At 36.2% G+C, this 23,884-nt stretch overlaps 1 protein-coding gene across 5 annotated transcripts in view; it reads right to left on the bottom strand.

Annotated features, from left to right (window-relative positions):
* MAP7D3 (MAP7 domain containing 3) overlaps positions 1-23,884 on the bottom strand; it is a 42,450-nt gene that overhangs the window by 16,937 nt on the left and 1,629 nt on the right. For 4 of the 5 annotated variants that reach the window (XM_045583490.1, XM_045583488.1, XM_036443520.2 and 1 more), the window contains exons 2-7: positions 20,531-20,629; positions 20,349-20,432; positions 19,050-19,213; positions 14,739-14,853; positions 13,751-13,855; positions 7,553-7,678 (exon numbers count right to left, since the gene is read on the bottom strand). In XM_045583490.1, coding sequence (XP_045439446.1) covers positions 7,553-7,678; positions 13,751-13,855; positions 14,739-14,853; positions 19,050-19,213; positions 20,349-20,432; positions 20,531-20,629 — 693 coding nt within the window. The remainder of the gene's footprint in view (positions 1-7,552; positions 7,679-13,750; positions 13,856-14,738; positions 14,854-19,049; positions 19,214-20,348; positions 20,433-20,530; positions 20,630-23,884) is intronic. The other variant, XM_045583491.1, reaches the window with a different exon arrangement.

Below are 23,884 nucleotides of genomic sequence, written 5' to 3'. Positions count from 1 at the left end.
AGCCTGGGAAGTCAACCTAGAAATACTGCCACCCAGAGGCTAATTCACAAATTGACTCTACTGTAATAAAAACAAAGCAAAACCTGCTTAAAAATCAGGACAGGATCAATAGAGGAAGCGAATGACCTTCATTACTGCAAATTTTATTTAAATTAAAAAAAAATTTTTTTTTGATTTTTTAATTTCTGTTTTTTATTTTTGTTTTCATTATTTTCAAGGTTTACTCAAAAAACTATTTTTTTCTTCTTTTTCCTCACTGATTTTATCTTTATAATTATTACATTGTATATGTAATCAACATTAAAAATTACTACTACCATTTTAACTTTTTAATCTTATTTTCTTTTGTTTATTTTCATTTATTTTTTTTTCATTTCAGGATTACTGTTCTACAGTCTTTATCTATCTTTCCTTCTCCAAAGCTTTATTCTATCTCAACCCCACTTTTATGCCTTCACTCTCTTTCCAACCTTTTCCTTTGGTAGCCTGTTTATCTTAACCCTTTCTTGCTCTAGATTTCCCCCATTCGTTCTGTTTACCCCTTCCTAAAATTTCACCCTACTTGTATATATCTAATTTCCAACCCCCTGCTCCAAGCCCATTCACACCTCCCTCGCTGCTGTCCTAAAAACAAAAAAACAAAACAACAACAACAACAAAAAACAGTCTTTCTATCTCTTTGAAGTTGTATGTTGAATGTTAACTATACTGAAGTTGTATGCTTTTTTTAAATAAGATTGATTTGCCTATTTTTGTTTGATTGTATGTTTTTGTTAGGTGGGTTCTAGTCACCTTTATTGGTGGTTATTAATATCGCAAACACATTTCTATTAAGTGCCTTGTGTGTTGTACCTGGTTGTGTTGTATTTTGTGCCTTTAAATCAAAGCAGGAGAGAGAGAACTACACAACCAGACATCCTAAAAAGAGAGAGATCATGGGGAGACAAAGAAAAAGCCCGCATATGAAAGAAAAGCAGGCTTCACCAGAAAAGGAAGTAAACGAGATAGAGGCAAGCAACCTACCAGAGCAAGAATTCAGAGTAATGATCATAAGATGGCTAAAAAGAATGGAAGACAAATTTGACAATATGAGTAAGAACCAAGAGGAAATGAAGAAGAACCAAGAAGAAATGAAAACTGACATCGCTACTGTAAAGAACTCAATAGAAAGCATCAAGAGTAGACTAGAAGAAGCAGAGGACCGCATCAGTGAGCTAGAAGACAAGATGGAAAAAAATACCCAATTAGAGCAGCTTCTGGAAAAAAAATTAAAAAGCAGGAGGAAAGTCTAAGGGAACTTTGGGACCATACAAATCAAAACAACATTAGAATAATAGGGGTTCCAGAAGGAAAGGAAACTGAGGAATACATGGAAACGTATTTCAAGAAATAATGACAGAAAACTTTCCTGAGATAGAGAAGAAAAAAACCACACAAATCCAAGATGCTCGCAGAGTCCCAAGCAAAATGAACCCCAGAAGACCGACCCCAAGGCACATTATAATTAAACTGGCAAACACCACCAACAACAAAAGAATTTTAAAAGCAGCTAGAGAGAGACAGAAAGTTACATATAAAAGAACCCCCATCAGACTAGCAACTGATTTCTCCACAGAAACTTATCAGGCCAGAAGGGGATGGGATTAAATATACAAAGTCATGCAAAGGAAGGGTCTGAATCCAAGAATACTGTACCCAGCAAGGCTATCAATCAAAATTGAAGGGGAAATCAGGAGCTTCACAGAGAAAAACAGACTAAGGGAATTTATCTCCACCAAACCGGCAATGCAAGAAATGCTAAAGGGTCTACTGTAAAATTAAAGAAATAGAAAGCAAAGAAGGAACACAGGGGTATAAAATAAAAATGACATCAAATAAGTACCTGTCAATAATAACTTTAAATGTAAATGGACTAAATGCTCCAATCAAAAGACATAGGGTAACGGATTGGATAAGAAAACAAGACCCATATATCTTTTGTCTACAAGAAACCCACTTCAGAAAAAAAGATGCACACAGACTGAGGTTGAAAGGATGGAAAAAGGTTTTCCAGGCAAATGGAAATGAAAAAAAAAGCTGGGGTAGTAATACTTACATCTGACAAATTAGATCTCAGAGTGAAGGACATAACAAGAGATAATGAAGGCCACTTCATAATACTAAAGGGAGCAATCCAACAAGAAGAAATAACCCTGGTAAATATATAAGCACCCAATATGGGAGCACCCAAATACATAAAAAAAACTACTGGAGGACATTAAGGGAGAGATTAATAGCAATACAATCATAGTAGGAGATTTTAATACCCAACTGTCACCCTTGAATAAATCATCTAAACAAAAAATCAGCAAAGAAATATCAATCCTAAATGACTCGCTAGACCAGATGGAATTAATCGATATCTTCAGAACATTCCACCCCAAAGCCACAGAATATACATTCTTCTCAAGTGCACATGGGACATTTTCAAAGATAGACCCATTTTGGGACATAGGCAAAGTCTCTTCAAATTCAAGAAGATAGAAACCATATCAAGCACCTTCTCAGATCACAGTGACATAAAACTGGAAATTAACTACCATAAAAATAATCCAAAGAAATCAAACACATGGAGACTAAACAGCATGCTATTAAACAAGGACTGGGTTACCAGAGAAATCAAGAAAGAAATTAAAAACATCCTGGAAACAAATGACAATGAAAACACAACAATCCAAAATCTATGGGGCACAGCAAAAGCAGTTTTGAGAGGGAAGTTCATATCCCTACAAGCCTATTGCAAAAAACAAGAAAAAATGGTAACAAATTATCTAACTCTACAACTCAAAGTGTTAGAAAAAGAGCAACAAGAAAAGCCCAGTGTAAGCAGAAGGAAGGAAATAACAAAAATCAGAGCAGAGATAAATGACATAGAGACCAAAGAAACAATACATAAGATCAACAAAACCAAGAGCTGGTTCTTTGAAAGGATAAACAAGATAGATGGACCTCTAGCCAGGCTAACCAAGAAACAAAGAGAGAGGACCCAAATAAACAAAATCAGAAATAAAAGAGGTGAAATAACAACAGACCCCACCGAAATACAAAGGATTGTTACAAAATATTATGAACAACTCTATTCCAACAAACTGGACAACCTAGAGGAAATGGACATATTCCTAGAAAAATACAAACTTCCAAAACTCAATCAGGAAGAATCTAAAAATCTCAATAGAGCAGTGACTTGGGAAGAAATTGAAAGAGTCATCAAAAAGCTTCCAGCAAACAAAAGCCCAGGGCCAGATGGCTTCACAGGAGAGTTTTACCAAACATTCAAGGAAGAACTAAAACCTATCCTCCTCAGACTATTCCAAAAAATTCAAGAGGAAGGAACACTTCCAACCTCCTTCTATGAAGCCAGCATCACCCTAATACCAAAACCAGATAAAGACAACTCAATGAAAGAGAATTACAGGCTAATATCACTCCTGAACATAGATGCCAAAATCCTCTACAAAATTCTAGCAAATCGGCTCCAGCAGAGCATCACAAAGATCATACACCATGACCAAGTAGGATTTATTCCATGAATTCAAGGATGGTACAATATCTGCAAATCAATAAACGTGATACATCACATAAACAAATTGAAAGTTAACAATCATATAGTCATATCAATTGATGCAGAAAAAGCATTTGATAAAATCCAACACTGTTTTCTGATAAAAACTCTCAAGGTGGAAGTATAAGGATCATACCTCAACATAATAAAAGCTATATATGATAAACTCACAGCCAACATCATACTCAATGGGCAAAAACTAAAACCATTCCGTCTAAGAACAGGAACAAGACAGGGATGCCCACTATCGCCACTCCTGTTTGACATAGTACTGGAAGTACTAGCCATCGCTATTAGACAAGAAGAGGAAATAAAAGGCATCCAAATTGGAAAAGAAGAAGTAAAGTTATCCTTATTTGCAGATGACATGATATTGTACATAAAAAAAACAAAAGACTCCATTAAAAAACTAATTGACTTAATAAATGAATTTGGCAATGTAGCAGGATACAAAATTAATGCCAAGAAATCCATGGCATTTCTATACACCAAAAGCGAACTTATAGAAACAGAGACTAAAAAAGCAATTCCATTTACCATCGCACCAAAAAAATTAAGATACCTAGGAATAAACTTACCTAAGGAAGTAAAGAACCTATATGCGGAAAACTACAAGACACTGAAAAAAAGAGACAGAGGAAGATATAAACAGATGGAAGAACATACCATGTTCATGGATAGGTAGAATCAACATCATCAAAATGTCCATACTTTCTAAAGCAATCTATAGGTTCAATGCACTCCCCATTAAAATACCAACGGCATATTTCACTGACCTAGAAAGAACTCTCCAAAAGTTCATTTGGAACAATAAAAGACCCCGAATAGCCACAGCAATCCTGAGAAAGAAGAGTAAAGTAGAAGGGATCTCAATACCAGACTTCAAACTGTATTACAAAGCCACTGTTCTCAAAACAGCCTGGTACTGGCATAAGAACAGATATATAGATCAACGGAATAGAATGGAGAACCCAGATGTCAACCCAAATCACTATGCTCAGTTAATATTTGACAAAGGAGGCACAAATATACAATGGAGTCAAGAAAGTCTCTTCAATAAATGGTGTTGGGAAAATTGGACAGATACATGCAAAAGAATGAAACTAGATCACCAACTTACACCATACACAAAAATAAACTCAAAATGGATACAGGACTTAAACATAAGACAGGAAGCCATAAAAAAAACTAGAGGCATCCACAGGCAGCAAAATCTCAGACATATGCCAAAAGAACTTCTTCACTGATACTGCCCCTAGGGCAATGGAAGCTAAAGAGAAAATAAACAAATGGGACTACATCAAAATAAAAAGCTTTTTTACAGCAAAAGAAACCATCTACAAAACAACAAGAAAGCCCACTGTATGGGAGAACATATTTGCAAATGTTATCACTGATAAAGGTTTAATCTCCAACATCTACAGACAGCTTATACAACTAAATAAAAGGAAGATGAATGATCCAATTAAAAAATGGGCAATGGACCTAAATAGAATATTTTCAAAAGAAGACAGAAGGAAGGCTAAGAGGCACATGAAAACATGCTCAAAGTCAGTAATTATCCGAGAGATGCAAATCAAAACAACAATGCAGTACCATCTCACACATGTCAGAATAGCCAACATCAACAAATCAACAAAGGACAAGTGTTGGCGAGGTTGAGGAGAAAAAGGAATCCTTGTGCACTGCTGGTGGGAATGCAGACTGGTAGAACCACTTTGGAGAACAGTATGGAGTTTCCTCAAAAAACTGAAAATGGAACTCCCATTTGACCCAGTAATCCCACTCCTAGGAATATATCCCAAGAAATTAGAAACACCAATCAGAAAAGATATATGCACCCCTATGTTCATAGCAGCACAATCTACAATAGCTAGAATCTGGAAACAGCCTAGGTGCCCACCAGCAAATGATTGGGTCAAAAAATTATGGTACAGCCGAAACCGGTTTGGCTCAGTGGATAGAGCGTCGGCCTCTGGACTGAAAGGTCCCAGGTTTGATTCTGGTTAAGGGCATGTACAATACCTTGGTTGTGGGCTCATCCCCAGTAGGGGGTGTGCAAGAGGCAGCTGATCGATGACTCTCTTTCATCAATGTTTCTAACTCTCTATCTCTCTCCCTTCCTCTCTGTAAAAAAATCAATAAAATATATATTTAAAAAACAAAATAAAAATCTATGGTACATCTACACAATGGAATACTATGCTGCCATAAAAAATATGGATTTCTCATCATTTGCAGCAACCTGGATAAAACTAGAGAACATCATGTTGAGTGAAATAAGCCAGTCAATGAAAGAGAAATACCACATGACCTCACTTATTTATGGATATTAAAGAACATTATAAACTGATGAACCAAAAGTTAGATATAAAGACAGTAAAGCAACAAGCAGACTGTCAAATTAGAGCCGGGAGGGTAAGGAGATCTGGGTTAGATAAGAGATCAACCGAAGGACTTGTATACATGCATATAAGTACAACCAATGGACATAAAACTCTGGGGAGGGAAGGCATGTATGGAAGGGGGGGGCAATGTTAAAATATGTACACAGATAATTTAATAAAAATATTTTAAAAAATAAATAAAATAAAAATAGAACAATTATCGAAGATTGACTTAGTCTCTCACTTTTGGTCAAGAAAGCATTAATTTTTTTTAATTGATATATATAGAGAGAGAGATTGATTATATATATATATATATATATATATATATATATATATAGAGAGAGAGAGAGAGAGAGAGAGAGAGAGAGAGAGAGAGAGAGAGAGAGAGAGAAAGAGAGAGAGAGAGAGTGAGAAAGATAAGCCCTGACCAGGGATTGAACCCACAACCTGGGTATATGTGTCCTGACCAGAATGGAACCTGCCACACATTTTGGTGTACTGGAGGATGTCAGTTTGTGTTACAGGAGATATAGTAAGTATAATAACTTAATTTCTATTAGCTACAGAAATTTAAGACAAAATGTTGAATTTTTTTGATGGGAGTAATATACTAAACAGTGTCGCTCAGTGGTTGAGCTTGGACCTATGAACTAGAAGGTCATGATTCAATTCCAGATCCGGGCACGTGCTCAGGTTGGGCCTGAGGCACGGCTGATTGGTGATACTTTCTCATTATTGATGTTTCTACCACTCTAGTTCTCCCTTCCTCTCTAAAATCAATAAATTATTTTTAAAAATGAAATTAGAAATAGCTTTCAACAGATTGGAGGGAGAGTGGCTATAAATAGACATAAACAAAGTCAGGAATTTGAAACTAAAAAGTAAATATGCACTCCTAGGAAGTGAGAGCATTTTGATTTACTTTATGAATCAAATGAATATTGACTGAACAATATCAAAGGGGTGGAATATATTCTGGAAATTTAAAAATGAAGAAGGGGAAAACAAATGATGGGAACAATGTGTTAGAGCTCTCCATTACTGAGGATGTCCAACTACCCACAGACATGTCTAACGCTATACGTGACCTATCAATGAGAAAATCCCCATAACCCTGAAGACTTATTTTAGCAACAATCTTTATGTTCTTAGTTAAAAGCCAAAGAGCAGCTCAATATTATTCTTTCATATTTTAGGGAATACAGGAGGGTAATGTAGGAAACTCCCTATCTTGACATTAAGTTTTTCTATACCGTTAAAATCAAGTACTTTTTACAGTATCGTGACACATTTAAGCAAGGTCAAGAAAACCATAGAGCTTTGTAATTTATGCACCACCAAAATTATCTCATCCTATAAGTTACGTATTATCCAGATAACTGCTCTACAATGCTAGAAGTCATAAAATAAATATACAACATAAACTGTTGGGTAAAATCACTCATATGGAAACCACCGATTCAGATTATTTTCATGGCTTATTGCAACCAATTAAGTGATACAACCTGCCCTTTAAGTGCAAATACCAACACTTTCCAGCTTTCTACCCTATGCCTGTTACCTGGAGTCTCTTTCCCAGGAATTGATAATGAAGCAGCACTTTTGCTCCTGGCTAGAGATGCTTTTGTTGGGGCGATCAGACGCATGATTAAATCATTCTCCCAAAGATCCGTGTACAGTTGCTGAACTGAATGATGAGAACAAATAAAAAGGATTCAATTTGAGGCCTCACAAACAAATGCCAAGCAAAAAAGAACAATGTGAACTGCTGCAAACAACTTTCTCAGCCGAAAAGTAGAGGCAATGAGAACACATACATAATAGTGACCACTGCCACCTGACCAGACTGCATTGTTAGGGAAGATAATACCTGAATAAAGGAGCAAAGGCCCCAGCATACCACAACACCATCAGTGAAGGAATCTAGGTAATGTACTTAACAGAGTCCAGCAGATGAAGTCTTTTTTTTTCTTCTTTTCTTTTTAATATATATTTTATTGATTTTTTTACAGAGAGGAAGAGAGAGGGATAGAGAGTTAGAAACATTGATGAGAATCATCGATCAGCTGCCTCTTGCACACACCCCCACTGGTGTTGTGCCGGCAACCAAGGCACATGCCCTTGACCAGAATCGAACCCGGGACCCTTCAGTCCACAGGCCAACGCTCTATCCACTGAGCCAAACCAGTTTTGGCAGCAGATGTAGTCTTTATGGAGAAACTCACATATGAAGAAAAACGTTGTACATGACAAAACAAGTTTGTTTACAATCATACTATTCAAGTCCATTGCCAAAAGCTCCAAGGTATGGACAGAATTATTCTGCAATTAATTTTTATTCTCATAAGGATTGCTGTGACAATGGCATTTGACCAGTATCAATGAAGTGAAGAGTGTTCAGTAAGTGAATGGTTTAGTGTGAAATGAAAAGCAATGATGATTTTGGATAGGGAAAAGTTAGAGAGAAAACTGTGAGAAAGAAAATAAAGAAAAAAGTCGTTAGTAATAATTGTGATATCTTGCATGCAATAATCAATGGGGAAAACATTCACAAAAGAAGGAAGTGGGGTAACAGAACAAAGCTTTGAGATTCAAAATATGGATGGTAATTTGGGACTTCTAAATGCAAATTGATGAACTGTTTAAAGGAAACCAAGTCTTCCAGTACAAGAGTCATCTACTTTGTTAGCCTCATTAAAGACCTCTTGTTCAGATAATGGCAGAATTATGTATTTCATTTAAAGACAGCTCTCCTAGCTTCAGCCAAATAGGCATGGCACCAAAGTACATTTTTTAATTAAAGAAGGGATATTTTGACTTCTACTTTTAGGAATGACTTTGCAAGCAACTGAATGTTGACACACATATATCTCTTCTAAACCACTATTTAAGACTGATACTTAGAAATAACTAACTACCTGATTTTCTTTCTTTTTCAGCTTCTCTAGGGTAATGTAGTTTGCTATACCTTTTATTCCAAAGACTAGAGGCCCAGTGCACCAAATTCATGCACTGGGGACGGGGTCCCTCAGTCCGCCTGCACCCTCTCATAGTTCAGGAGCCCTCAGTGGACATCCCCTCACACCTTACCTCCTAGCTTGCTGCTCCTTCCTGTTTCCAGTAGTGAGCCCAGCTTCTGGCTGAGCAGCACTTCATAGTCACCGGTTGTTCCACCTTAACAGTCACTGAGCTTTTATTATATAGACTAGAGGCCTGGTGCATGAAATTCGTGCTGGGGCAGGGGTGTCCCTCAGCCCAGCCTGCACCCTCTCCAATCTGGGACCCCTAGGGGGATGTCCGACTGCTGGGATTGGGCCTAAACCGACAGTCAGACATCCCTCTCATAATCCTGGACCGCTGGCTCCTAATCACTTACTTACCTGTCTGTCTGCCTGGTCACTCCTTACTGCCCCTGCCACCAGCCTGGTTGACTCCAACTGCCCCCCCCCACTGGCCTGGTTGTCTCTTACTGTCCCCCTTGCTGGCCTGGTTACTACCAACTGCCCTTCTCTGCTGGCCTGGTCGTCCCTAACTGCCCCCCTTGCTGGCCTGGTTGCTCCTCAGAGCCCCCCCACTCCGGCCTGGTCACCCCATGCAGCCAGAGTTCAGTCGTTTAGTCTTCCCTCACTAACCCCCCCTTGCCGACCTGGTGGCCCCATTCAGCCTGCTTGTTCAGTCCTTTGGTCGTCCTCACTAACTCTCCTGCCATCTTGATGGCTCACTGCAGCCTGCTTGTTCAGTTGTTTGGTGGTCCCTCATTAACCCCCCTGCCAGCCTGGTCATAGGCAGCCATCTTGTGAGGGTCAATTTGCATATTACCTCTTTATTACATAGGATAAGCACCCTTTCTTCTGGAGATCAAGGGCAAAGCAATATTATATTTTACAAGCAGCTTAAATATATTTTAATAGCAAGTCACTCCTTTTTTCAAATATTTTCTATCTTCTCTGCACTTTTTTGTAAGAATTTAAATTTCAAATATGGTGTAGAGATTCTATATCCCAAAACTTAAAAAATAGTTTACTCTTTAAGTTATCTAAAATAAAATAAAATTCTTTTTAAAATGGTAAAATTTAAGAGAGTAAATATCCCATGCTACCTGACCACATCAAAGTTCCCAAATTAGGAATATACAACCTTTAATTTTGGTTATAATCTATAACATCTATTACCAAAGTAACTTATATTTCAGTTATAACTAGTATTTTTAAACAAAAATGATCATTAATATAGATGTACAATTTTAGCAACCCAAACCATTCATAGGGAAATAGTTTATTTTGTGTAGACACTTTTCCATTTCACTTAAAGTATTCTGGCTCAGAATATTGAGGAATGTCTGTTTAATAATCTCTCCTTGGGGGACCTGCCAATTAAAGTACATATTGACAATATAGCATAATTTGAAAATTCTTGAATAGATAATTGAACATTAAAGAATCAAAGAGGCATAATTGATTCATTCAGGCAATTAAATCACATGTCCTTTATCATCATACTGCAAGAAATGACAAAATGATATAAATAATTATTGTGAGGCAGCAACAAGCATAAGAAAAATAGACTATTTGAATCAGTCAAGATTTAAAACAAGGATATTTAAAATATTACAAGCTAGCCGAAACCGGTTTGGCTCAGTGGATAGAGCATCGGCCTGGGGACTGAAAGGTCCCAGGTTCGATTCCGTCAAGGGCATGTACCTTGGTTGCGGGCACATCCCCAGTAGGGGGTGTGCAAGAGGCAGCTTATCAGTGAGTCTCTCTCATTGATGTTTCTAATTCTCTATCCCTCTTTCTTCCTCTCCGTAAAAAAAAAAAAAAAAGAAAAAAAACAATAAAATTTATATATTTTTAAATAATAATAATAAAATATTACAAGCTAGCTTATGAACTTCATTTAAATTTGAAATGTTCAACTCTCCAAGTTAAAGGGGTTTCACTTAAATTTGAAAGGATTTTATAAATGTAAGCCACTGCCAATATTGATTTTGTTTTCCCTAGAATCATTTTACAACATTCATCATTTCAGGGTGTGCAATATACTGTACCTTTAAACAAGTTATTTCACAAATTATCTTCCACACATACTTTCTTGCATTAAAAACTGATACTTGGGATTGCTTCTTTAGTGAAACTTAACTAATTATTGACTTCAAAATCATCTGTCCATTCTCTTTACATGTCTTATTAATATGGCAAGTAGACAAATCAACGAAAGCATAATAGTGTTTGCTCAGTATATTGAAAATGTAATAAACATCTCTGGAGAAAATCTTTGCTAATTCCTCAAAGCAATTAGACAGTGAAACAGAGTGCTTATGAAATAAGATATATTAAAATAAATGTATATAAACCGTCCATTGCAATGGGTGTTATCTAATTTTGCTAAAGGACTGAGTTAGTGAAAAATAAATTAAATTTATTATATGACCAGCAAGGTACAAAAAAAAAATCTTCTCACATTAATTTATGAATGGACCCTAGCTATATATAAAAGTGCTTTGGGAAAGCGTACTGAGGGTAACAGTGGTACGAGGATCAACTTTTGTTGGACCAATATAAGAAAAAATGTGATGCACAAAAACTGACAAATAAAAGACCTCACAAGCAATCTATGGAAACTGTATGAGTCCTAAAAGTACAAATAGCATAATATAAGTATGAACAAAACAAATATCACTGTCAATATATAAAAACTATAATATTTAGACAAACTGGAAATCTTTCCGACTAAGTTAATCACAGCTACAATTAATTATACTATTTTAAATTAGATCCAGAATCTTTTTTTATACTAGAATTTTATAGCAATCACCATTGTTCCAAAAACTGTCAAGGCACCTAATAATACAAAAAAGCACTTTAATTGCAATTACACCCATTTCTTAATTCATAAGGTATAAAAGAGGTATTTCTTCTTATTAATGGCTAAGTTTGAAGGAATGTTATGGAATGTTTACCATGTTTTTTTCTGCCAAAATCACTTCTATTTTTATTTCCAGAAGGAAAAAGGACTTTTTAAATTGATGGGTATGCTTGCCTAATCCATTTCAATTATCAATTAACCATGTGTTACAAGCCAGAAATGGTCATTGACACACACTCAGATAGTGATTTTTAAAATAAGAATACTAATTAAAAGGGCAAACACCAGGAGCAAAGGGTATGAAGTATTCATAGTAGATAAATTCATTTGGGGTTTTAACTATAAAAGCAGAACAGGAATTACACTTGCCTGTCAACTTTACAAGGCTGTTGTGAACAAATATATATAAAGCAGATCAATTTGTCCACTGCTATATACGGTACATTGAGTGGCCAGATTATTATGATCTCTGAACGCACAATAATCTGGCCACTCAAAAAAAAAATATATATATATATATGGCTTAGTGGATGAATTCATGCACGTGCATGGGTGGCATCCGGCCAGCCTGGCCACGGGGGACATGGGCAGTTGGCCAGCCTGCCTGCTGGTTGAACTCCTGGTTGAGGGGACAATTTGCATATTAGCCTTTTATTATATAGGATATATACTGAGTGGCCAGATTATTATGCATTCAGAGATCATAATAATCTGGCCATTCAGTGTATATATATACTATTACTTTCCTTAAATGACGTAATAGTCATGAAACTTAATGAAATTTGAATGACTAGTTTAACTAGTCCCTAGGAAAAAAATTATTTCATTTATATATTGGAAGGAATATGAATTAATTTTAAAATAAATTATTGTGTCACTTAACAGTGATGTTTGGTCAAAATATGTTTCACATTCTCAATGTCACTAATCAGAGAAATGCAAATTAAAACCACAAAGAGGTATCATCTCACACCTGTCAGAATGGCTACCATCAATAAATCAACAAACTTGTTAATGAAGATTTAGAGAAAAGGGAACACTAGTACATTGTTGATGGGAATGCAAACTGGTCCAGCCACTACAGAAAGCAGTATGGAGTTTCCTCAAAAAACTGAAAATGGGACTGCCACTTGATCCAACGATCCTACTTCTAGGAATATATCCTAAGAACCCTAAACACCAATTAAGGAAAAATATATGCATAGCCCACAGACACAGAAAATAGTGTAGTGAAGGCCTGAGGGATAGGTGGGGATTGGGCAGAAGAATTTTAGGGGGTAGGGGAAATGTGGAACATCTGTAATACTGTCAATAATAAAATATATTGATTTAAACATAATTTTCTCAAGTAATAAAAAGAAAAACAAAATATGTTTTACCTTAGGCTACCTGAGCCTAACAAACCCTTCTGATGTGATTAATACACAAATCAGCCCAGCCGGCATGGCTCAGTGGTTGTGTATTGACCTATAACCAGGAGGTTGTGGTTAAGTTCCGGATTAGGACACATGCACAGGTTGTGGGCTCGATCCCCAGTATGGGCATGCAGGAGGCAGCAGATTAATGATTCTCTCTCATCATTGATGTTTCTAGCTCTCTCTTTTCCTTTGTGAAATCAATAAAAAGTATATTTTTAAAAACACACAAATCACTAAAAGAATTTATGCTGATATTTATATGATATATTGATTTTATATATACATACATTGATAGTTATATTGATATATTGATGAAAATACAAAATAGTAATGACCTCTATTGTAAAACAATGTGGTACTCTTCTGTAATAAATCTAAATGTGGCACAATCTAAAGAAGTGGTACTATAAAAATACATATAAAGAATTGGTTTTGTTTATTTGAAATTCAGTGGAATACATGAAATAACTACTTACCCTTAGAAATAGAATTCTGAAGACCAGGAGATGGCGGTGTCATTTGTTGGTGTGATCCAGAAGTATCCTGTTCTAGCTTTTCAGTAGATATAGACCGTTTCTTGACTGAGAAAAGATAGAATTTTTACTGTACTCATATTTTTAAAAAGCATCATTAGCAGAAACAGAATGAGTTCGTGATATAGTTCTATGGAGCCTAAACAGGCATTAATTAAGCATACAATGTGAGTCATTCCTTAAAAACTATAAAATTAAACCTATGTTTTATGAAATTGTGTAGAGTAATGTCACATGTAGGATAATTTACTGTATGTTAATAGTAAACAGGGCAGGACTAGTTTATTTTACAGCATGGATGGAACTGGAGAGCATTATGCTAAGTGAAATAAGCCAATTAGAGAAAGAGAAATATCACATGATCTCACTCATTTGTGGAATATAATGAACAACATAAACTGCTGAACATAAACAGATCCAGAGACAGAGAAGCATCCATCAGACCGTCAAACCTCAGAGGGAAGGTAGGAGAGGGTGGGGGTATGTGGGAGAGATCAACCAAAGGACTTGTATTCATGTATATAAACTCAACCAATGGACACAGACACCAGGAGGGTGAGGGCATGAGTGGGGAGGGGGGGTGGAGAACATTGGGGGGGTTAAAGACACATATATAATATCTTATTCAATAAAGAAAAAAAAGAAAAAAACATGCATTGGAAAGTGTCAAGCTTATTTACTGTTAATCATTTTATACTAATTGCAAGTTTAACTGGTTAAGATTTTGGATATACTACATAAAGTTATAAAAGTTGCACCTGTTTCTTTTGCAACCTCACAACACAGGTGAAATACTGTGCATGTCAAAAAATACATGGGACATTTTCATTTAACATACAAAACTCAAAACCTTGTGGTAAATGCAACCTATACTAGGAGACAATATTTAAACATCAGCATGAATGAACTTAAATTTTAATTGTTGTATTACCTGTTTTACTTTCAGAGTTCACTGTTGTAGAGCCTTCCCATGACCATCTTTTTTGACGTTGTTCAATACGATTGCTCCTCTCCAATGTACGAGAGACAACAGCTTTGAATTTCTCCTGTTTAAAATAAATGCAGTAGTATGGTAGTTCCCAGAGGGAAGGAGGTGGAGGGCAATAAAGGGTAAAGGGAGCCAAATATATGGAAACAGATTAATAGTTTGGGTGCTGACACACAATGCAATATTCAGATCATATATCATAGAAATGTACACTTGAAACCTACATGACCCTATTAACCAATGTCACTCCAATAAATTTAATAAAATAAAAATATTTTTAAATTAAATAAATGCCAAATTAATATTTAAATGCCAACAATTTTTACATATTGTTTTTAGTGGGTAGTATAATTTTGATTTGTGGGTTATAAAACAATACCATCATCAAATTTTTTTATCAAGCAAAAATTGTTTTATATCAGATAAAAGTTAAAAATAGAGACACGTCTTGCCTGTCTGGTGGATGAGTGTTGACCCATGAACTAAGAGGTCATTGGATCAATTCCTGGTCAGGGCACATGCCCAGGTTGTGGGCTCCATCTCCAGTAGGGGGCAAGCAGGAGGCAGCCAATCTGTTTCTATCCCTCTATCCCTTTCCCTTTCTCTCTCAAATCAATTAAAAAGAAACATTTAAAAATAGAGACATGTCTCAGGTATCAATCAATATCAGTGCTTCTACTGAATAATTAGGTTTTAATCTTATAAATCTGAATCAAAGAACTGTGCTTCCCTCTGCTAATATTTAGGAAATTTAGAATTAAAATTAGGAAATTTAGAATTAAAATTTGTAGTCTATTACTACCAACTATACAAAGACTGAGGGTCCAATTTTGTGTTTACTAATCATATATTATGTTCTATTATTTCCCCCTCTGCTTGAGGGAGTCAAGCATCCATCACCTGGTTGTGGCATGTATTATCTTAAATATACCTATTTACAACAATTCAAATTCTGGTGTTAACTAATCCAGTTTTAAAAAAGATAATAAATGTGTTTGTTTTGAACTCAAATTCAATTTAAACTTCTCAGGATTATAGCTACACAGATGTCAATGTCACAGGCTAGCAAAACAACTCCATTGCCAGAAATGAAATGGTTTTCTTTACCAAGATATTTTTCAACCTTGTGCTGTAATATACCAGGAGCTATACTCAGGTGAAAAAAAAAAATCAACTTCAGGACCAGGTTTTCTATTTGTCCCTGACAACCACTGTTTCTTAGCAACACCATCCTTACAATGTCCCCACCGTTTCTGAGGGCAAAGAGGCTAAACATAACAGGAAAATGGAGAATCGTCCGTATCCTCTGAGAATAGCAATAACAATTCTTGAAATAAAATTTATTTTAAAATCCATCTACAGGCAGTATTTTAAAATGATATTTCTACCAGAAAATTACTTGGAAACCCAGACAGTATAATATAGACCAAAAACAGAAATTAATCTTGTATTAGTTGAACATTACTGATTTCTAAGAATTCTATCCTGCTATTTCCAAATGCATTGATTTTTCACATGAACTTGTGCTCTCAGCTTCCTTCCTGCATCTGTGGCTCAGATATATCTCCCATCACCCCTCCTCAGCACCACAGTTTGGGGTTTTCCCCTGATCTACTTGCAGCCTACTTACAGTGTCCCATGTCCCTGCTCTATTCCCCTACATCAGCTCTCTGGTGTTCTTTTTGATTTGTCTCATCTTTCTTTCTCTTTTCCTGCCATGTTTCTGGCTCCCTTTCTGTCTACAGTTTCATTTTGCTGCATTTTCTTCTCTTCTGTGTTATTTTTCTGATTCCTCTTTCTCTAAGATGGTTTTTTTTTTTTTCTTCTCAGTCCCCTGAGACTGCCTCTCTCCTCCAGGGTCCCTCCACAACTCTGCAGTTTTCTGTTTTACTTTATTTGGTTCTATGTCTCTACCTAGTTCATATTCATTCTCATTCATTGTCTCTTTCTCTCTCCTTTCTCTTTAACAGAGATAAATAAATTAAGGAGATATCTCACAGAGAAAAAGAAGTGATAGAAATTCTAAACAAGAGTCCATCAAATACTGGAATGTAAAAAAACAAACAAACAAACAAAAAAAAACACACAGCATAAGAATCCAAATAAAGCCCTAACCAGTTTGGCTCAGTGGATAGAGCGTCGGCCTGCTGACTGAAAAATCCCAGGTTCGATTCCAGTCAAGGGCATGTATCTTGGTTTCAGGCACATCCCCATTAGGAGGTGTGTAGGAGGCAGCTGACTGGTCTTTCTCTCTCATCAATGTTTCTGACTCTCTATCCTTCTCCCTTCCTCTCTGTATATTTAATATGTTTAATAAAAAAAAAAAAAAATATATATATATATATATATATATATATATATATATATATATATATATATATATATGTGTGTGTGTGTGTGTGTGTGTTTTTAAAGAAACCACATAAAATGACCTGGCCTATTTGGCTGGATAGAGCATCGGCCTGCAGACTGAAGGGTCCCAGGTTTGATTCCAGTCAAGGGCATGTACCAGTAGGGAATGTGCAGGAGTCAGCTGATCGATGTTCTCTCTCATCAATGTTTCTAACTCTCTATCCTTCTCCCTTCCTCTCTGTAAAAAATCAATTAGAAAAAGAAAGAAACCACATAAAAGGCCCAGAAAGACAGAGAAAGTGATAGTGGATCATGGGTGGGGAAGAAATTACACAAGTCAGTACTAGAATAAGATCCACAGATGGAGGTAGGGGCTGGAAGTGAGGCACGTGCAAGAGCAACTGTGTGCACAAGGAAGGAGGAAAAGTTAGCACCAGAAAAAGACACAGAGAAGAAGGCTCATGAGGAAGAAATGGAACCAAAGAAAATGTAAAAATTAGAGCAACAAAAAAGAGAAGAATATAAAAACACACATACTGAGAGAACAGGCAGAAAGTGCAAAGATGAGGAGAGAAAAAGAAACTAAAACAAAGAAAAGTGAGGCACTTCAGACAGAGAACCAGAAGACAAATTAAGACTTACGTAGGGACTGCCAAAACCTGTGTTGCTCAGTGGATAGAGCGTTGTCCTGCAGACTGAAAGATCCCAGGTTCGGTTCTGGTCAAGGGTATGTACCTTGGTTGCAGGCACATCCCCAGTAGGGGTTGTGCAGGAGGCAGCTGATCGATGTTTCTCACTCTCTATCCCTCTCTCTTCCTCTCTGTAAAAAAATCAATAAATATATATTTTTAAAAAGACTTACTTAGGGACACTTGAGAATCACTGGAATAAAAGAGTATGCCAGCAAGAAAAAGAATGGTGTCACAGAATTTGCTGGATTCAGAAGAGTCAATTTACTCAGACTAAAGTAGTGGAATGACCTAAAGGAGAAAAATTTGGTGTCAGAAAGAACCATACAGAATGAGACAGGGAATCAGATGCCATGTGTAAATAGTAAAAGACAAACTGAGTAAAGAGGGACAGAGGGAAAAACAGAGGGCATCAAAAAGGCAGTGAGTGACTCATGCTAAGAGAGTGCCAAAGACACTAACAAGGAGTCCATAAAGAAAAATAGAGCAGTGGGCCACAAAACAACAGACAGAAAGATGAGAATGTAACAAATGAACTAGAGGGAGAGGGAGAAGGAGAGGGACACGGAGAGAGTGCGTACACATAAGAGGGAGTCAGGTGAATGCCTAAGAGTAGATTTGCCCGGGACTCAGTCATGCAATCAGAGTTGTAGTTGTAAGAAGTAAGCCCATTAGATGGGGCCTTGTCAGGGAGGGCCCTACTGTGAGTCCGTGCATATTAGGAACTGGGCCAACACTGAAAACTTTCTAGTAGGAGAGAGAGCATCTCAGAGTAAACCCCAGGCCATAGGCACCCGTGTGTCATGTTCTGAAGGCGGATAGGGTTCTTCTCCTGGATCTGCAAGGCTCTTTACCTAAGCCAGTGGGTCTCAATTCCCAGGTCTGACTGGGAGAGGGGCAAGAGTCTAATATTGAGGGGAAGAAATGAAGATATGGGATTGGTTCCCTTCCCACAGGTTGAACCAGTAAAGGCAGAGATAGGCTTAAAAATAAGTATTCCACCCAGTCAGTGTAACTCAGTGGTTGAGCATTGACAGTTAAGATTGGTTGCAGTTACAACTGATAATGATTCTCTCTCATCACTGACATTTCTATCTCTCTCTTTCCCTCTCCCTTACTCTCTTAAATCAATAAAAATTATTTTTTCAAAAAAATATTCCAGACCCAGGTAACACAGTATATCATCTGATTAACAGGCTAGAAAAATATGTACCCTTTCTTCTTCTAATTTTTGTTTTCTTTTTTCTTCAACAGATATTCTTCGCTGTTCATCTTTCTGTTTTTGTTCTCTCAGCTTTCGTTGTTTTTCTTCCATCTGTTTTTCATACTGGATCTTGGACTTTCTTTCTTTTTCAAGTAGTTGTATTTCTTTTGTAGCTGAAATATTACAAATACAAGGTGTAAGATCCAGAAAATATTAGTTTTCCACATAACAAACCAAGGAGAAGGTTAATATATCTCATTCTCTTCCTTAAAAACAACAACATGATGGGGGGATGAGGACAAGTATGTAATACCTCAATCAATAAAGAAATTAAAATAAAAAAATAACAACATGCACTAATAAACATTTATGGTATAAGTGTGGCCACCAAACAAAAATTCCAAAGAACTAAATTAGTTTATAGGAATCTCATCCTGTCTAAACCCAAATTCCAAATTAAAGAATGTAGTTTCAAAAAATAAAGAAAAAAATAAATGTAGTTTCACACATTTGACACTTCTGCTTATTTGAGCTAAAGTTAAGCATTAAAAGAAAATTTTTTAAAAAACACATGGCCAGAATGAATTTTTTTTCCATTCAACTAGGAAACTTCTTTTAAAAGCCTCATCTATGCAGGCCATATTAAGCATGCCAATCATGGCCTTTGTCACATACAACATTTTGATGTATTACTATATTCAATTTTTCCTAGTTTAAGCATGGAGAGCATCTAACAGTTATAAAATAGTTTCTGGCTTAGAGCTAGGAAGGAATAGTTCCTTATCAAAACAGTGGTAATTGATATTCTATTTGAATAAAGTTGGGCAATAATATTGTCAGTGGATATGTAGACCAGAGGAGAAAAAATACACAGTTGAAAAGCATTTTTTCAAGGTGTAAAACGATTATGCTTTTAGATCTCAATTGATCCACAGTAACACTTGAGAAGCATAGCAATCAGTGAAAGATTCCATGTTAAGATTCTTAGAAATTTCATTTTTATGTTTAGTATTATTTTACTGAAAACCCATTCTGCAGTTTCTAAAAATGTTTAAGAGATATTCACACCTTAGTTTTCAGAAAATTAAAGCTAACAGAAATTACTACTTCAAAAATTAAACAACCAGTTAAAAATTTTTCATGGACCTTCTTTATCTGATTTACTACAAACATTTAACCCAATATAATAGATACTATAAAAACTAAGATCTATCATATAATATGGCTAGGAAAAGTAAGTAAAAACCAATTTGTAAATATATAACCTTCATATAAAATTCATTGTTTTTTTTAAAGTCTAAAATATACCATCTTCTTGTCTTCTTCTTTCTTCTCTGCGCTCCTTGGCTAATTTTTGTTTTATATCATTTTTAAGTACCGATCCATCTATCACTTAAAAAAAAAAAAAAGAACATTGTTAGACATTAATAGGACATCAAATTTTAATGATATGACATGTGACATCTTCCAAAGCATTCTAGGAATTATACCTGGTTTAAATGCTGATTTTGTATTTGAGGATTGGGGTGGAAGGGAGCTAAATCCACTCTGATTGCGTCTTTCTTGAGCAATGGCATGAGCTGCCGCAACTAAAATACAAGGAGATAAAGAAAAGGAATTAGATATTAAGATTACAAATAGCTAATACAGGGGACTGCAAAGCACAGCCAACTGTGTCTTTGATGGTGAAATATAGCATTTCTTCCATAAGGGGAAGTCATGGAGGGTTAATCTAAGTCGACAACAAAGACATACTGAATTCACAATGTTTAACAGTAATTTCACACAAAAATTAAAAGTGTGTGCTGTAGATGTGACAGCATAACTGTGACATAGAATTGGTAGTGGAAGTAGCAGGACAAGTTTGTGGAGGAATAGTAGCTAGTGATTAATAGCTTTCAAAATTCATCAGACAAGACATTCTGCCAAGCACTGGAAAAACTGAGCTGGCAAGGAATTGGAAAAAATGTTTCGCCATAACCTGGGACTTTAGAAAGCATTTGGAGTTTATGGATATTAATTTGGAAGCAAAAGTGTCAACAGTGATATCCTCAGAGATCGGCCCAATATTAAGGAGTACATTTATAAATGACCCAGATCAGGGGTTTTCTACACTGGCTGCAGCCACCGAAACTGCTTTAAAATAATTAGCAATGCCTGCCCCTCCCAACCTCCACTCTCTGGGGGGTAGGACCCAAGTCTTTACAGTTGCAAAAAGCTCTATTCTGATGCATAGTAATGGTGGTGAACCACTTAAGGAATTTCCAGTGATGGTCTTATTCTAGGTAGAAAAATGTCAAGCAAACAAATGTAAATTATACAATACAAATTTACATATGTCTTGTGTAAACAGGTAGAAAATGGAGAAATAAACTTCTATAAGAGGGATGGGGGTGGGTGGAAAAGGTGAAGAGGAATATAGTCAACAATAGGGTGATAAGTTTTTAGGGTGGCACATGATTACTAGGTTTAGTGTAGTGATCCCATTGTAAAGGTATGTAAATATCAAATCACTATACAGTACACCTGAAACTAATATAATATTGCATACCAACTATTTTTAAATTTAAAAAATAAATAAAAGGTCAATAGGAGTATAAGGGGAGCACAATTTGAGGGAAAGTAAGAAAAACTACAATTCTAGCATGATACACATATAATTTATTATAAACGATTTCCTGAAACCTTTAATATATGGCTGTTTCTAAAATGCTCCCCAATACTGGGCATCTTCAGGAAGGATCTGTAGAACAACAATGAAAATTATTTTCTACCTTTGAATGAAAGCATAAGAAATATGGCCCCATGATACTGCATACAATTCTCATTTCTATATATCAAGGTAAATATAACAGCTGAAGATAGGCAATGAAAATAATTAAGGGACCATAGAGTGAAAGAACTCTGAGATGTTAGTTGTCCCTGAAGAAAGATATCTGGGAGTCATTTTACAGAGTAACCTTGAAAAGTGACATCATAATGGCTACCACAGGGATCACCATTTCAAAAGGGAAAGAGGATTTTTTTTACCCCAGAGACCTAACAGCTCAGATAAAACATGACCTAGCTAAATTTGAAAATTAGACTCTTCTCACCTTCCTTAATAATTCATCTATTGGCAATTCTATAGACCACAATTACCCTTTGAATTTGAGTTCTAGTGTATTAAGAAAAATTCTTATATACAGTCTAAAAATTAATCCCTGTATATACCCCCTCCAACCCCTAACATTTCTATGTGTGCACAGAGAAAACAAGTAGTTTTGCACATTCAGTTTTCTTAAAAGTCCCAAGGAAAGTCCATATTTTGTACATTTTGAGAGAAATTGTCCTTTTGGTCAGCTAAATTGTGCTAAAATATGGACTTTGCTTGGGACTTCTAAGAAAACTGAAATATGCAAAAACTACCTGTTTTCTTTGTGCACACATAGAAATGTTGGGAGTTGAAAGGGGGTATATAGAGGGATTAATTAAACAGAAGTAACCTTTGAATTAGCTATGGTGGGAATAATGAACCAAATCATATAAAGGTTAATGTGGTAATATAACATCAAATATGATGTTTAGATCTTTATATCCAAATTCCTACTGGCAATAAATATATTCACCAAAAGGTGAATAAAGGATTAACCCTTTTTAAAAGAAGAAAAAGAAAGCTCTATTATGCTGGGGCTAAGACAGGACTACATTTAAAGAAAAGGTATAAAAGACATTACAAGAAGAAAACCAATCTCCTTCGGGGAAAACTTACAATCAACAATCAATCATGCTATCTAGCCCAGTATAAGCTTCAGAATTAAATGGGGGGAAAATAGGTGCCACTAGGATGCCTAAGTTAAAGAATGCTTACACTTACTAGGTTTTTAAAAGATGTCATTGAGATTCTGAAGCCCCCTTTGGACATAAAACATTTTAGCTCATTAGTGACTTCATGTAGAAAATTTCTGCTTCTCTCTGGCCCTCTTCCTCGACACATACACACACACACACACACACACACACACACACACACACACACATGATCTGTGTCACTAGAGTCCTGCTCCATTGGGGCAAACTAAATGCAAGAAAGAACACAACATGACTAGTAGTAAAGATGGTCATCTTCCTAAGACTGCACACAAGCACAACCAACACCAAATGCTAAATCCCATGAGATGTCAATGATATGCACCCCCATACTTATTCAGCAATTCTATATTGTCTGCCGCAGAGGTTGCTCTTGAATCCCTCTCAGAATTCAACATAAAATCTGTAGCCCTGCTGAAACCGGTTTGGCTCAGTGGATAGAGTGTTGGTCTGCGGACTGAGGGGTCCTGGGTTCAATTCCAGTGAAGGGCATGTGCATTGGTTGCGGGCATACCCTCGGTGGGGGGTGTGCAGGAGGCAGCTGGTTGATGTTTCTCTCTCATTGATGTTTCTAACTCTCTGTCCCTCTCCCTTCCTCTCTGTGGAAAATCAATAAAATATATTAAAAACAACAACATGTACCCCTGCTTGCCTATGACCTTTCCTCCCCATGATCCTTTCTTCTGCACTCATCAGAAATATTAAATCACCAAACTACTATTTTTATTAGGTAGGAAAGGGCAGATTGCAAAATATGATTGAACAGGGTTTTTATTGTTATAAAAGGGGTATGGTTGTGGCAGAGAAGCATACTATGAAACTAACTGGTACAGATTAATAGACTTAGTGCTAGTCACTGTTATTTGGACAACAGAATAAAAAGAAGCAACTACTACAAAATGCCAAAACATTTCATTGACTCTGTCCCCATCAGGAAATGCTGAGACCAGGAAGGCAGTTCTGGTTTAGCATGTGATGCTTTCAATTTCTAACAT

Source organism: Pipistrellus kuhlii, unplaced genomic scaffold, assembly GCF_014108245.1.
Source record: "Pipistrellus kuhlii isolate mPipKuh1 unplaced genomic scaffold, mPipKuh1.p scaffold_m20_p_19, whole genome shotgun sequence".
NCBI lineage: Eukaryota > Metazoa > Chordata > Mammalia > Chiroptera > Vespertilionidae > Pipistrellus > Pipistrellus kuhlii.
This window is presented reverse-complemented; position numbering and strand designations above follow the sequence as displayed.